The 16,774-nt window shown below is 41.8% G+C and overlaps 1 protein-coding gene across 1 annotated transcript in view; it reads right to left on the reverse strand.

Moving 5' to 3' along the window:
• The window catches only part of CACNA1S (calcium voltage-gated channel subunit alpha1 S), a 1,092,054-nt gene that overhangs the window by 966,682 nt on the left and 108,598 nt on the right, over positions 1-16,774 (reverse strand). The window contains 2 exon segments of the mRNA XM_040424151.1: positions 12,481-12,620; positions 15,533-15,638. Of these exon segments, the coding sequence (XP_040280085.1) occupies positions 12,481-12,620; positions 15,533-15,638 (246 nt within the window).

Genomic DNA, 16,774 nt, shown 5'->3' on the forward strand with positions numbered 1-16,774 from the left:
GCAGTGCCCCAAATTTGAAGTAGGAGGACCGACCAAGCTTCTTTTTCCATCTCCCTGTTCCTAAAATCGATGCCATATACACGTTTCCTGATAGAGGACGTAACAGGGATTAAACAGATAGGAATAGTACTATTTAACACACCTTATAATAACACAGAGAGAGGCAACGTAGAAAGAGGAGTCTGAAGAAGAGGAGTCAGAGGAGGAACGTGGCTTTGAGGAGGTGGAAGACCAACCACAGCAGGCGTCCCAGGGGGCTTGTTGTCACCTTTCGGGGACCCTTGGGGTTGTACGTGGCTGGGTGGAGGAAGAGACCTTCAATGACATCAGCGAGGACAAGGAACGGGACATGGCTAGCTTGGTATCCAACCTTGTGCAAATGGGGAGTTTGCGGTTGTGCAAATGGACTGTTTGCGGTGCGTTAAACGGGGAGTTTGGTCTGTCACTGTGAAGCAGGCGTAACCCTTACACTACCTGATCGATACAACATCATACCTGATATTTTAAAGCACGTTATTCCAAACAATTTAGGAATGTTAGGTGATTTATGCCCTTTATGGATTAAAACCAGACTCTGCGTCAACTATGTATTTTTCCATGGGAGTTTTGCCATGGATCCCCCTCCGGCATGCCACAGTGTAGGTGTTAGTTACCTTGAAACAACTTTTCCATCACTATTGTGGCCAGAAAGAGTCCCTGTGGGTTTTAAAATTCGCCTGCCTATTGAAGTCTATGGCGGTTCGCCCGTTCGCGAACATTTGTGAAAATTTTATGTTCGCGACATCTCTACTCAGCAGCACCGCAGACAACTGCTGCACAATACAAATGCACTATAAAACATACTTTCTATGTTAGAAGGTATATTATATCACACCCCTCAATCAGATTTTTTTGGGGGGGCAAACAGGTATATCACACCAGTTGCAATTACTTATTCCAATAGCGCTTGTCCCTCTATCTAGCTGCTGTATCTCAGCAGCACCGCACACAATTGTTGCACAATACAAATGCACTATAATATACTTTCTATCTTAGAAGGTATATTATAGGTATATCACACTCCTCAATCTTTTTTTTTTTTTTTGGGGGGGGGGGAACAGGTATATAACACCAGTTGCAATTAGTTATTCCAATAGCATTTGTCCCTCTATCTAGCTGCAGTATCACAGCAGAACCGCACACAACTGCTGCACAATACAAATGCACTATAATATACATTCTATGTTAGGAAGTATATTATAAGGAAATCACACCCCTCTATGTATACGTCACACCTATCGATAGCACACCTATACCAGTCCTTAAAAGGACTTTTGTGGCCCTATTAGCTAGCGTTTGGTGTCCCTAACAGTCTGTCCCTGCTCCACACAGCAACCTCTCCCTACACTGGCAAAAAACAGAATGTAAAATGGCTGCCAGATCGGGTTTATTTATAGGGTAGGGGGTGTGTTCATGTGCTGAAATGTCTCAATTGGCTAGGACAGCCCACAGGACGCCCCACCTGATGGATGTGTCATGGGTCAAAGTTCTGCACAATGCAAAGAATATGGCGCCGGCGGACATCACCATATGTTCGCCTGTCTGGGGAACCACGAAGGAGCAAATTTTGCCGCGAAAAGACCGACGGGCGAATCGCAAGGCCATCTCTAGTTTTAAGTCGCTGTCATACTGTGGCTCCCAGCAATATTAATGCCCCATTAGTGTCCCCCAGTAATAGCAATGCCCCCATTAGTGCCCCCCAGAATCAATACTGACCCATTAGTGCCCCCCAGTAATATTAATACCCCCAGTAATAGTAATGCCCCAATTAGTGCCCCCCAGTAATAGTAATGCCCCCGGAATTAAGTGTCCCCATTAGTGCGGACAGTAATAGTAATGCCCCCATTAGTGCGCCCCAGTAATAGTAATGCCCCCTTTAGTGCGCCCCAGTAATAGTAATGCCCCCTTTAGTGCACCTCAGAATTAATAATACCCCCATTAGTGCCCCCCCAGTAATAGTAGTGCCCCCATGAGTGCGCTCCCATGAGTAATGCCCCAGAATTAATAGTGCCCCCAAGTAAGAGTAATGCCCCTATTAGTGTGACCCATCATTAATAATGCCTCCATTAGTGCCCCCCAGTAAGAATAATGCCCCCCATTAGTGCCCCCTTTTCTGCTTCTATAAGAAAAAAAAAAAAAAGAACTCACCTTCATTTGATCACGCCCTGGTGAGCACTCGCTGGTCACTGAAAGCTCAGGACAGGACCTGCGCTCCAGGGTGATGACGTCTTGCAGGTCCTGTCCCGTGCATTCAGTCAGCAGCGAGTGTTCACCCTGGTGCAATGAAATGGAGGAGGCGAGTTGTTTTTTTTCCCTTAATGCAAGTGGGGGGGGGGGGGCAAAGGCTGTACTAATGAGCGCTCCACAATGGAAGCGCTCATTAGCAACGTTTCTTATAAGAAAATACTGGCAATTAAGATTGCCAGCAAAAAAAAATTACGCTCACCGTAGGGGGACTAAAATATCGGCTTGGCCAGTAAAATATCGGCCTGGTGGCAACCCTAGTTCACACACCCACAGAGGTCCGCAGCCAGCATACACAACACAAGCTGCCAGCATACAGGAAACACGTCAATCGCAGTCAGTATGCAAGACACAGCAACACAGCATCATAGTGTGTATTGATATGTAGAGAAAATCTAAATCGCACATCCTCATTCCTATGCTTCTGATATGACAACTGTTTTCAATTTTCAGCATTTCTATTTGATAAAACATGGCTATATAGCACTATTATCAATCATTTGCTATGCACTATAAAGAGGCATTAGTATACAGTTTGATCAAAGAGCATAGGCCCACTTACCGCGACAAGGTTGCCTCTTGTTTAAGTGGGAACCTACTCTAACCATGGCGCGGCGCCGTGCGGCGACCACCGCGCCTCCACACCGCTCCAGCAGGCAATGGGATCCAGCAGCCGCACAGCGGCCCCACAGTACAGTGAGGCCACCTGGGCCCTGGGCCCCGGGTCCCATCACTCCACCGGCACGGCACAGAAGCAGCGACGGCCGCCGTCAAACGTCGCATGTGAACTAGGAATTTATAGACCCTTTGCAGACTTCTGCTAATTAAAAGCACCTGAGCCAAAAGGGGAGGATCAGCATCATAGTGTGACAAGTGCAGCAAAGCCACAAGCTCAGAAGACTGAGGAGTCTTAGGGCTCTTTCACACGAGTGTGTCCCTTGCAGGAATCCTGCTCCATGTGAGAGAGGGATCCTGCATTCTGGATTTACTTGTCAGTATGATTCTGTAACAGAAAGGTCACACAGAGTCCAGAACACAGGGGGGATAGATTTATTACACCGGTGTAAAGGAAAACTGGCTTTGCTGCCCATAGCAACCGATCAGATTCCACCTTTCATTTTTTTAGAACTCCTTTGAAAAATTAAAGGGCAACCTGATTGGTTGCTATGGGCAGCAAAGCCAGTTTTCCTTTACACCAGTTTGATAAATCTTCCCCAAGATCCCTCTCTCACTTTTATGGGACGGCTCTGTAGTATTCACTAGAACAGACTGAGCTGTCCCATAGAAGTGAATTGGGAATCCTTACTTGTAATTACACCTGCTCACCACTGCAATTGCTGCAGAGAGCGGGTAAGCAGAGCAGAGAAGGCAGCACTTGTATGAACAGGTGAACGGCGGGGGTGTCAGGAGTCTGCCGATCCTGGGGATAGATCATCAATAGTAAAAAGCGGACAACCCCTTTAAGACCAGAGCTAATGGTTAGAGAAAAGCCACCTAACCCGTTCATCCTGGAAGTAGCCCAAGGACTGTATAAGAGAAAGCGACGCATTGGTGGTCTGACCTGTGATGGGACTATATATTTTGGTTGGTATTATGAATTACTACTTTTTACATTTTGCACCCCTTTCTGATTTATTCTTTTTAGTATAATCTATGGACTCTTAAAATTATACTCCTATGCTGGGATCATAATACCACCTCAGTATTTTGTTGCACTTGAACTTTATTACTCTATCATGCTGCTGGGCCACCACCGTTTGTGCATTTTTAATCTTTTTAACTTTATTGTGTATAAAGTGTGATTATAAAGTTATTTTTTTAGCTACATACAGTTGCAAGAAAAAGTATGTGAATCCTTTGGAATGATATGGATTTCTGCACAAAGTCACAACAATAGACAATCACAGTCTGCTTAAACTAATAACACACAAAGAATTAAATGTTACCATGTTTTTATTGAACACACCATGTAAACATTCACAGTGCAGATGGAAAAAGTATGTGAACCCTTGGATTTAATAACTGGTTGAACCTCCTTTGGCAGCAATAACTTCAACCAAACGTTTCCTGTAGTTGCAGATCAGACGTGCACAACGGTCAGGAGTAATTCTTGACCATTCCTCTTTACAGAACTGTTTCAGTTCAGCAATATTCTTGGGATGTCTGGTGTGAATCGCTTTCTTGAGGTCATGCCACAGCATCTTAAATCGGGTTGAGGTCAGGACTCTGACTGGGCCACTCCAGAAGGCATATTTTCTTCTGTTTAAGCCATTCTGTTGTTGATTTACTTCTATACTTTGGGTTTTTGTCCTTTTGCAACACCCATCTTCTGTTGAGCTTCAGCTGGTGGACAGATGGCCTTAAGTTCTCCTGCAAAATATCTTGATAAACTTGGGAATTCATTTTTCCTTCGATGATGGCAATCCGTCCAGGCTCTGACGCAGCAAGGCAGCCCCAAACCATGATGCCCCCACCACCATACTTCACAGTTGGGATGAGGTTTTGATGTTGGTGTGCTGTGCCTCTTTTTCTCCACACATAGTGTTGTGTGTTTCTTCCAAACAACTCAACTTTGGTTTCATCTGTCCACAGAATATTTTGCCAGTACTGCTGTGGAACATCCAGGTGCTCTTGTGCAAACTGTAAACGTGCAGCAATGTTTTTTTTGGACAGCAGTGGCTTCCTCTGTTGTATCCTCCCATGAAATCCATTCTACACTGCGTGCAGAATTATTAGGCAAATGAGTATTTTGACCACATCATCCTCTTTATGCATGTTGTCTTACTCCAAGCTGTATAGGCTCGAAAGCCTACTACCAATTAAGCATATTAGGTGATGTGCATCTCTGTAATGAGAAGGGGTGTGGTCTAATGACATCAACACCCTATATTAGGTGTGCATAATTATTAGGCAATTTCCTTTCCTTTGGCAAAATGGGTCAAAAGAAGGACTTGGCAGGCTCAGAAAAGTCAAAAATAGTGAGATATCTTGCAGAGGGATGCAGCACTCTTAAAATTGCAAAGCTTCTGAAGCGTGATCATCGAACAATCAAGCGTTTCATTCAAAATAGTCAACAGGGTCGCAAGAAGCGTGTGGAAAAACCAAGGCGCAAAATAACTGCCCATGAACTGAGAAAAGTCAAGCGTGCAGCTGCCAAGATGCCACTTGCCACCAGTTTGGCCATATTTCAGAGCTGCAACATCACTGGAGTGCCCAAAAGCACAAGGTGTGCAATACTCAGAGACATGGCCAAGGTAAGAAAGGCTGAAAGACGACCACCACTGAACAAGACACACAAGCTGAAACATCAAGACTGGGCCAAGAAATATCTCAAGACTGATTTTTCTAAGGTTTTATGGACTGATGAAATGAGAGTGAGTCTTGATGGGCCAGATGGATGGGCCCGTGGCTGGATTGGTAAAGGGAAGAGAGCTCCAGTCCGACTCAGACGCCAGCAAGGTGGAGGTGGAGTACTGGTTTGGGCTGGTATCATCAAAGATGATCTTGTGGGGCCTTTTCGGGTTGAGGATGGAGTCAAGCTCAACTCCCAGTCCTACTGCCAGTTTCTGGAAGACACCTTCTTCAAGCAGTGGTACAGGAAGAAGTCTGCATCCTTCAAGAAAAACATGATTTTCATGCAGGACAATGCTCCATCACACGCGTCCAAGTACTCCACAGCGTGGCTGGCAAGAAAGGGTATAAAAGAAGAAAATCTAATGACATGGCCTCCTTGTTCACCTGATCTGAACCCCATTGAGAACCTGAGGTCAATCATCAAATGTGAGATTTACAAGGAGGGAAAACAGTACACCTCTCTGAACAGTGTCTGGGAGGCTGTGGTTGCTGCTGCACGCAATGTTGATGGTGAACAGATCAAAACACTGACAGAATCCATGGATGGCAGGCTTTTGAGTGTTCTTGCAAAGAAAGGTGGCTATATTGGTCACTGATTTGTTTTTGTTTTGTTTTTGAATGTCAGAAATGTATATTTGTGAATGTTGAGATGTTATATTGGTTTCACTGGTAAAAATAAATAATTGAAATGGGTATATATTTGTTTTTTGTTAAGTTGCCTAATAATTATGCACAGTAATAGTCACCTGCACACACAGATATCCCCCTAAAATAGCTAAAACTAAAAACAAACTAAAAACTACTTCCAAAAATATTCAGCTTTGATATTAATGAGTTTTTTGGGTTCATTGAGAACATGGTTGTTGTTCAATAATAAAATTAATCCACAAAAATACAACTTGCCTAATAATTCTGCACTCCCTGTAGTTTAGTGTTTTACGTATCGTAGATTCACTAACAGGGATGTTAGCATATGCCAGAGACTTTTGTAAGTCTTTAGCTGACACTCTAGGATTCTTCTTCACCTCATTGAGCAGTCTGTGCTGTGCTCTTGCAGTCATCTTTACAGGACGGCCACTCCTAGGGAGAGTAGCAGCAGTGCTGAACTTTCCCCATTTATAGACAATTTGTTTTACCGTGGACTGATGAACAGCAAGGCTTTTGGAGATACTTTTATAACTCTTTCCAGCTTTATGCAAGTCATCAATTCTTAATTGTAGGTCTTCTGAGAGCTCTTTTGTGCGAGGCATCATTCACATCAGGCAATGCTTCTTGTGAAAAGCAAACCCAGAACTGGTGTGGGTTTTTTTTAGGGCATGGCAGCTATACCCAACACCTCCAATTTCATCTCATTGATTGGACTCCAGTTGGCTGACACCTCACTCCAATTAGCTCTTGGAGATGTCATTAGTCTAGGGGTTCACATACTTTTTCCACCTGCACTGTGAATGTTTACATGGTGTGTTCAATAAAAACATGGTAACATTAAATTCTTTGTGTGTTATTAGTTTAAGCAGACTGTGATTGTCTATTATTGTGACTTAGATGAAGATCAGATCACATTTTATGACCAATTTGTGCAGAAATCCATATAATTTCAAAGGGTTAACATACTTTTTCTTGCAACTGTATACTTTTATTGGTGTTATAACTTGCTGTGTATATAGGTTAGTGTTATTCAAGTAGGGGAAACATGTTTGGTGTTTATGTATAATAGAAAGACCTGTAACTGAGGACAGCCTGAAGCCTGTTAGCAAAACTATGCAAGAAACTGTGCAATACTTGGAGTGGCATGGAATGGCATACTGGTAGTAAGGGCAGGCATACTGCTGAAGAAGTTGCAGACTGACAGGTACTGATCATACAGAGGAAGCCATAGTAATGATATCTGCTGAAATAACCACATTCACAATTGGTGAACTCTGCAACTCTGAAGAGACCAAAACGAGAATGTTGATGTTCAAGGAGCTAGGTGCAAGGCAAGCTAGAGGGAGAGTGAGTTGTTGCCTCTTAGAGGATTTAAAGGATTTTTGTCTGTAAGGTCTGACCCCGTTACAGTCGGACAATTCCTGTTAATAGAGATCACTTTTCATTAGTCATCTAATTTTCATCACAGGCAATGTTAAAACAAACAATAAGACCTTTGTTACGATAACATATGATCACAACTAGGAATGAGCGAATCGACTTTGCATGGTACATCCAAAGTCGATTCGCAAAAAATGTTGTTTTAATACTGTACAGAGTTCCCGCTCCATAGAGTATTAGAATGTATTGGCTCCGATGAGTTATCACTTCGCAAAGTCGCGCAAGACTTCATGTAATAACTTTGGGAATAAATTATTACTGTATAAAACCTTCGTACTGAACTTGGGTTCTGTTCCAAGTTATTACTAGGAACATCTCTAACTAAGGCATTTCTTGCAACAAAATGGTCAGCCTAAAGCCAGCCCCTTCCTTCTAAACTTCCTGGCCTTTCTGGTTTAGTGTCCCTTTAAGAGGCAATAATAAGTTAAAATACTAAGTATTCCAATGCATTATATAAGTCCGGGGCTTTGCTAGATTAAAACATTCGGGGCCTGGGCCCCTGATGTTTTGTACCAGGCCCCAAATCTCCTGCCTGCCCGATAGATCCAACTGTATTGCCATACTCAGGACGGCAATACAATTGAATCTAATGCCCTGCGAGAGCTGAAAGACCTGTGATGACATCACAGTCCATGTGATCAGTTCTAAATGCAGTAGCTGAAAAGGACCTGCGATGATGTCGCCATCATGTGATCAGTGCAGGAGATGACTCAGCAATGAAGAGAAATCCTGGGAAGAAGCTGAGGTGTAGATTTTTCAGTGTGAGAGGCAGAGCAATGTTGGGAGTTGTAGTTATTTAACTGGGACTGTATGTTAGGGCTAAAGGGAGGGAAGTTATTTACATGGGACAGTGGGGTGGAGTGATGTTATTTATTTGGGACTGAAAGTTTAGAGGGTGATGTTACTTACATGGGAATGCATGTTAGAGGTGGCTGGGGCACAATGATGTTATTTACTGGGACTATATGTTGAAGACGGCTGTAGGAGGGAGTGATATTATTAACATGGAACTGAATGTTGAGGGGTAATGTTATTTACATGAGACTGCATGTTGGAGGTGCCTGGGGAGGGGGTGATTTTATTTACATGGGACTGTATGTTGTAGGTGTCTCGGGGAGGGAGTGATGTTATTTACATGGGACTGAATATTGAGGGGTGATGTTATTTACATGGGGATGTATGTTGAAGGCGACTAGGGAGGGGGTGATGTTATTTACGTGGGACTGTACATTGGAGTGGGCAGGAGAGATGGTGTGATGTTATCTACATGGAACTGTATTTTGGAGGGGGTTGTAGATAGAGAGGGATGTTATTTACATGGGACTGTATTTTGGAGGGGGCTGGAGAGATGGTGTGATGGTATTTAGATGGGACTCTATGGCAGAGGAGAGAAAGAATGTTATTTACATGGGACAGTATGGGGGAGGGGCTGAGGAATTATAATTTCTAAGAACAGTAAACGTAGGAATATAACTACAGGGGGCACTGCAGGGGGAATTATAAATACTGGCGGCACTTCAGGGCGAGCAATATAACAGTAGGGGGCAATATAAATACTGGGGGCACTGTGGGGGCATTATAACAGTAGGGGGCATTATAAATACTGGGGGCACTGTGGGGGCATTTTAAATCCAGGGGACATTAGGCGTTCTTATTACTACTGGGGACTCTATAGGAGGGACTTATAGATCCGTATTATTTCTACTAAGAGAACTATGGGGGCCTTATTACTACTGAGGGGTCTGTAGAGCGCTTTAATACCACTGGGGGAACAATGGGGGGCCTTATTTATACTGGGAGCTCTGTAAGGGCATTATTAATACTAATGGGGACACTCTTGGTAGCATTATAACTGTTGGGGGCACTGTAAAGGGCTGTATTACTAATGAGGGCATTCTAGAAGGGAATTACTATTTGTGGGACTACGAGGAGCAGTATTACTATGAGGAAGATTATCTGTATGGCACTCACTTTTCTTCAGGATAGTATTTGGGGGTACAGAAAAGTGAGTGTGATGGACTGAACCATCACTGGAGCTGCTGGAGAAGCCTGAGGGCCAGCCTCCTTCCTACAGACTATGGACCGAGAACTATGGAGACCCCCTCAGACCTTTTGGGGTTACAAGGAACTATGAACCCTGATTTATGTGTGTAATTTATATGCCACATATTTCCTATTGCCCATTAAAAAGGCATTGTGTGGATTCAGCAACACAAAAAGGGTTAACTCTGTACTGAGACTCCCACTGATTGTGTTAGTGATGGGATTAAGATAGTTGATTATAATAACAGCCGACTCCTATGATACACTCAGGAGATAATCCCATCACATGTGTCTCCTCTTCCCATTCATTCATTATGGAGGGGGTGAAGATATCTGTTTGCATGTTCATTGTTGATTGCGTCAAAGACAATGCCAGTGTGTTTGTTAATTGCGTCACAGACAATGCCATTGTGTTTGTTGAATAGAGTTAGTTTTGTGTTTAAACTGTACAGGATTGGCTGCTATGTCATGTCCTCAGTATGTCATGTGTATATAAGTCAATGCTGTGTGTTCAATAAAGAGTTCCTGTTTTACATTCAACGTAGAGCCTCGTCTCATGTGTATGGGGATTGCTATACGCTGTATACTCCCCTGGCTATAACTCTTAGCTCTTGTAAGTGCTAGTTCCTGCTCTCTGGATTTAGGAGAGGTTCACCCACTGGAGCTTGGAGCCTTGTCGTAGGTCCAGGGTGGGTAGGAGACGGTGAGACCTCAACCAAGCTTCGGCGGTTCGTGGGGTCTGCAGTGCTTATGGTGTCAAGTGGAGTGCTTGGAGTCCTCGGGAAGCACTAGGAGCATCCATCGACGGAGGTGCCCGGTCGGGGTGCCAGGAGATCCGTTACAGTGAGGAAGCTAAGATGTCTGTATGTCACACTCTGCAGAGACGAGGCACGGCTGAGAGAAGTTGTCCAGACTGAATGGAGAAGATGATGAGATGACAGAGAAGATCTACATCAGAGGAGACATCACCTGGGAGGCCCTGGATATGAAAGGTATGTGCTGCTGTATAGCTGTATAGCAAGTACAGTAAAATGTCTTCAGTGCTTGTAGTTGCCAGGGTTGGGGGGGGGGGGAATGGGGGGTGAGGGGCAGTTGACTGAATTAGAGAATTGGGCCATATGCATTGGGGCTTGGGCCCCAGATCTTTTGAGACCCTGGCCACGCCCCCTGATATAAGTGATAAAAGGATTGCAGCTTCTAGAATAAGATCTATAATGTTTAATAATATAGAAAAAGTCCCTGTATTTCCCTGCACTTTTTTCCTTCATTCCCACTTAAAACCTAAAGATCATACAAATTACATGTACCCTAAAATAGTGCCATAATATACTGCAGTCTGACCTGCAAAAACAAGCCTTCATGTAGACAGAAAAATAAAATATGCGTTTTTCAATAGAACATGCTTTTATTCTGCAAACATACTAAAACATAAGAAAGGTATATCCATAATCCTATGGACCTATAGAATAAAGATGCATTATTTTTACCGTAAGGTGCATGTGCTGGAAAAAAGGCATAAAAATTATCAATGGTAGAATTGAAGGTCATTATATTAATAAAGTAAATCAAATATATTTAACCAAAATAGCCTCAATAAACATTTGAACTTGTTTTGCAAAAAAACAACTCCTCATACACCTTTGTCAATGGAAAAATAAGGAAATCGCTTGGTTCTGAAGGCCGAAAATAGAACAGTCTTAAGGAGTTACATTATATTTTTTAAGAAGTAGACTTTTCTGTTTTTTTTTCAAGTTTATTCCATTTTGTTTAACTTTTCTATCAATGGCTTTTTATATGTCTTTTGAGCTATCCAGCCATTACTATAAATTAAGTTTTTTTTTCCATGGTGACAAAATCCCTATAAATTTTCAACAAAAATTCTCCTCTCAATTTTGTTCCTTCATCCATAGAAAAATAAATATGTTCTCTGAAAGGGGCCGCACTACTACTAAAATGTGAAAAAAAGAGTATATTCGGTATATTTGTAATTGTTCTCACCCATATAATACATTTAAGGCTACTTTCACACTCGTGTTTTGTGCGGATCCGTCATGGACAGATCCGTTCAGATAATACAACCGTCTGCATCCATTCAGAATGGATACGTTTGTATTATGTTTAACATAGCCAAGACGGATCCGTCTTGAACACCATTGAAAGTCAATGTAGTACGGATCCATTTTCTATTGTGCCAGATTGTGTCCCCATTGACTTACATTGTGTGCCAGGGCGGATCCGTTTGGCTCAGTTTCATCAGACAGACACCAAAATGCTGCAAGCAGCGTTTTGGTGTCCTTCTTCAAAGTGGAATGGAGACTGAACTGATACAAACTGAGCGGATCCTTTTAAATTCTGAATGCAGTAGAATGCAAACTGATCCGTTTTTGACCACTTGGGAGCCCTGAACAGATCTCACAAATGGAAAGACAGAATGCGAGTGTGAAAGTAGACTAATATGATACTTTTACCATATAGTAAAAGGCAAAAAGTAAACACAAAGAACCAATAGTGGAATTTTTGAGTTTATACAACTACATTGACACAAAAATATACACAAAAGTTATAGCTCTTAGATTGGAAGCACAAAGAAAAGTAGATTGTCTCAATGATGATTTAAATATTACCATGAAAATTGTCTCCATGCAATGAGAGGACAATGAAAAATGTAAAAGGCACAACAAATGATTGGAGTGAATACTAAGAATTACTTACCCTACAGACACAATTGTGAAGTCAAGGATATTCCAGCCATTGCGAAGATAAGCATCTGTATGTAATATGAGTCCATATGCTACAATCTTCAAAAATGCTTCAATTGTGAAAATAAACAGAAATATATATTCAACTTTCTCCTGTAAATAATGGTAAAAAGGATTGTCAGAAAATGGCCTATTGTTTAAAGCAAGCTTTTATAATACATAATATTATTCCATGTTAGCATCTACATGTAATTCCCAGACTTTTTGTTTTTGTCTCTCTCTACTCTCCTTTCCAACCATTATTCATAATAATAATAATAATAATAATAATATGGAGCATTTACTAAATGTACAGATGATGTAAACTTGGCTCAGGCTGGATGATAAATCTGGTGCAGGGACAGACACTTTTATCTAACTCCCAACTATTGGTTGGCTACCTTGAGACCAATTTTCTACCAGAATATCTGGTGCAGTTTGTGGTACAAAATGTTGCATCTCAGGCCATGCCCTTCCTACTAAGCCCTGCCCCACTATTCAGCAAACTTCATTACTGTTGTTTTTCCTGCTCTGGCTGCCGCAAAAATCTTATTTATGACTTAGACTAATGTTCAGAAGTGCTGTATCTCGATTTGTGGATATTTCTTTGACCTTAAGGCTGGAAGTTAGGGCAAAAACTTCTTGTATCCTCTTGCACTCCCACCACATGTGCAGCATTTTTGCCGCACAAAGCTTATACTTAGATCAAGTATTTAGTCCGCACTATGGGGTATGAGTACATCTCAGCTAGATTTTCCATGTATTTTCAATCTGATTTATTAACCCCATACAGATTTTAATTTACTTTCTACATAGTAATTTAACTGCACATAGAAAAGTGTTTTTGTTGTGTTGTGCCATTTTGCTCTATTAAAGCGTACCTAATCTTATATTTTATCTTTCATAATTCAGTAGTGTAGACAATAGCAGTGAACTTTGTGCCATATTTTATAAAAGAAAAATTCCTGCTTCTACATTTATTTCCCTCCCATGTCCCTGTTCTGTTCAGTCTCTGAACAAATTCATACACAGAAGGCCTCATGCACATGGCCGTTGTTTTGGGTCCACATCGAGCCGCAGTTTTGGCGGCTCGGATGCGGACCCATTCACTCCGTGTGCTGTCTGCATCTGTTGCTCCGTTCCGTGGTCAGCAAAAAAAATATAACCTGTCCTATCTTGTCCGCGTTTCGCGGACAAGAATAGGCAGTTATATCAATGGCTGTCCGTGCCGTTCCGAAAATTGCGCAAAGGAACACACACGCCATCCGTGTTTTGCGGATCTGCGATTTGCAGACCGCAAAACACACAACGGTCGTGTGCATGAGGCCGAAGTCTGTACACAGCCATTAAAATCTAAGATGAGAGAAGGAGGACGAGCTGCAGAGCCAGACAGAGACTAGAAGCGGCTGCAGCTACTACCAGGTGATTTATCTCTCCCCAGAGTTGGACCATCAGGTGCACAATTATCCAGCTCTGAGGTAAAATAAATCACTCACTGGATGCTGCACCTGCGTCTCTCCAGTGTAGAGACTTTTGTGTATGGATTTGATCAGTCAGGCTTTTCTTTAATAAAATATATTACAAAGTTCACTATTATCACATATAGTACTGAATTATGAAAGTTTAGGTACACTTTAAGATTTCTGCTTCAATGGCAATTGCACCTAAAGATGCCTTTCCATGGTCCAATAAAGTGTATGATTCAACTAATTGTGATATACCACTTTATACAGTCCAAATGTAGATTAAAGATCTTATGGTATGTTACATTTTGATTGTAAGATTTGCAAATCACTGAGTTTAAATTAAATCAATCAGTGGTCCAGCCATTTAAACCATCCATCTAAACGTAGGTTTCAAGCTTCTGTACTGAATATTTGTTTCTTTTTCCAAGACAAGTACGTAGCTAATAGATTTGCAAGCAATAAAACTGAAGTGCGCATTATTACAGTGTATATAGGCCCCTTAATTTGTATGAACAGACATAAAAGTAACTGCACAGTGTATTTATCCTTCATAAATAGGATCCCATATATTTTGTGGGCTGCATCTTAAAAGGAAAAATTTTCTTTACTTTTATCTTTTAACAGGAGGAACATAGATCATGTTCACCTATATTATATGTGGCAACTACTATATTGTGCCAATCAATTATATGCATGCCTTGATGGGGATACAGGTAAAATACAGGTAAAATTAAAATGGGTGGATTCACACATGGGAGATTTGCCACAGAAGTGTCTGTGCTATTTAACCACCAAAATGACTCCATTTAAATGGATGGGACTGATTTTCAAAGGCAGGCATATTTTAAACAAAATCTGCCGAATGCACATTCACCAGAGAGGAACTGACAATGCTATGTACGAAGGCAGGCTTTCCAATGCCCATAATGCAGAAAAAACATTTGTACCTCACATGTTTCGACTGACCACAGAACCCTAAGAAACTGGCGATATTTACAATGGCCATGAAAATCATTTACTCTACTTTTTTTCATCCAGCCAGGATGGATTCCACACACGAGCGGAGGCCGTGTGTGGAATCCACTGCGTGAAATAATGCCAAACCCCGCTCTGGACAGAAGAGACACGGAGCATTAACATGATTGATAATGCTCTTTGCCTCTCTCTGATCTTTTTACTACAAAATCACAGTGAGATAAAGTTGTCACTGTAGTTTTGTAGTAAAAAGATCACAGAGAGGCAAAGAGCATTAATAATCATGTTAATGCTCCGTGCCTCTGCTGTCCAGAGTGCGGCTTGGCTCTCATTCACACTGTGGATGACACGCACGGCATCCGCTCGTGTAAAACAGCCCTTAGGTTTTGTGAATTAATTCCTGCCCTAGTAGAGAATAAAAAAATACTATTCAGCTCAATAAAATCACATATATGAACTTAACAGCCTCCATCCTGCTAGGTGTATGATTAGCAATGTGTATGAAATCAATTACGTGCCATCTGTATAAAAAAATAAAAAATAAAAAAATTCATTGTACATGACAGAAAACTGAAATGTCATTACCAAGACAACATTTGTTGCATTTGTATCATCCTCCGGCATTGGTAAATAGATTGCTAGTGCCACACAATTTGCAAAAATTGTGAGAAGAATAATAATTTCAAATGGTCTGGTGTCAAAGGAGTCAAAGGGAATAAGTTACTGAATACACAAATAGAAATATACATCTAAAACAACATATCAAAAGAACAACAATTGTCTCCCATCTGTTATAGATAAGGAAGTATAAAATAATATAAATTTATGACAAACAGTAAATTAAACTGCATAAAAAAAAGAATGTGGATACTTAAGGGGGGGGGGGGGGGCGAGAAAGGAAGAGGCACGTTGCTTTCTTTTTCCAGTAGTACTGCACTGCGCTATTCATTTGGCACCACTGGGGAGGTATTTTGTGCTGCACAGTGGTATCTGTTTGCCACTCCTGGAGACGAATTTTGTGCTGTACCATGGCATTTGTTTGGTGTTTCTACAGACATATTTTGAGCTGAACTGTGGTATTTGGCGTCCTGGGCAAATATTTTGTTCTACACTGTGGCATTTGTTTGGTACTACTGGGAATGTATTGTGCTCCATTTTGGCATTTTTGGTACTGCTAAAGAGGTACTTGTTGGAATTGAATGAAACTTTATACGTGTGAATGTGCTGATGATATATGTGATTTCAATATTAGAGTGAAAGGATACATTTATTGGGAAAAACTGTACAATTGAAAGGAGTACCCTGTTGGCCCATCTCTAGCCTGGATACAAAAAGAGATATAGTTGGGCATGGCGGCATGCAGGTTCTGTATGCTGTCCTGCCGCACATTTGTCCACAGATGTTGTAACTAGGCCTGAAGATCCAGCATACTCAATGGTTGCTGAAGCTGGTGTCCTAGCTGGTCCCAAAAAAGCTTATTTGCTGCTGCTGGTGACTGTTGGGCAAGGAATTGGTACAGTCTGGTGGAGTAATTTCCTGCTGAAAAATGCCAGTTGAAAGCTCTGCCATGAGAGGCAACACATGTCCTGCACATATTGCTGAGCTATTAGTGTCCCTAATATCACTACTAGGGGTGATCGACTATCGTACGCAATGGCTCCCTCATCACACCAGCCGTTGGGGCAGTATGTCGCTCTATAGCAAAGGCAGGGTTGAAGTGCTCATCACAAGGCCTCCATACTCGAACCTGACTGTCACTAAATCCCAATTAGAACCTGGATTTGTCGCTTAAGATGCTACCGTTTCAGTATCAGTAATTCAGATTCA

The sequence above is a fragment of the Bufo bufo genome, chromosome 3 (genome assembly GCF_905171765.1).
Source record: "Bufo bufo chromosome 3, aBufBuf1.1, whole genome shotgun sequence".
NCBI lineage: Eukaryota > Metazoa > Chordata > Amphibia > Anura > Bufonidae > Bufo > Bufo bufo.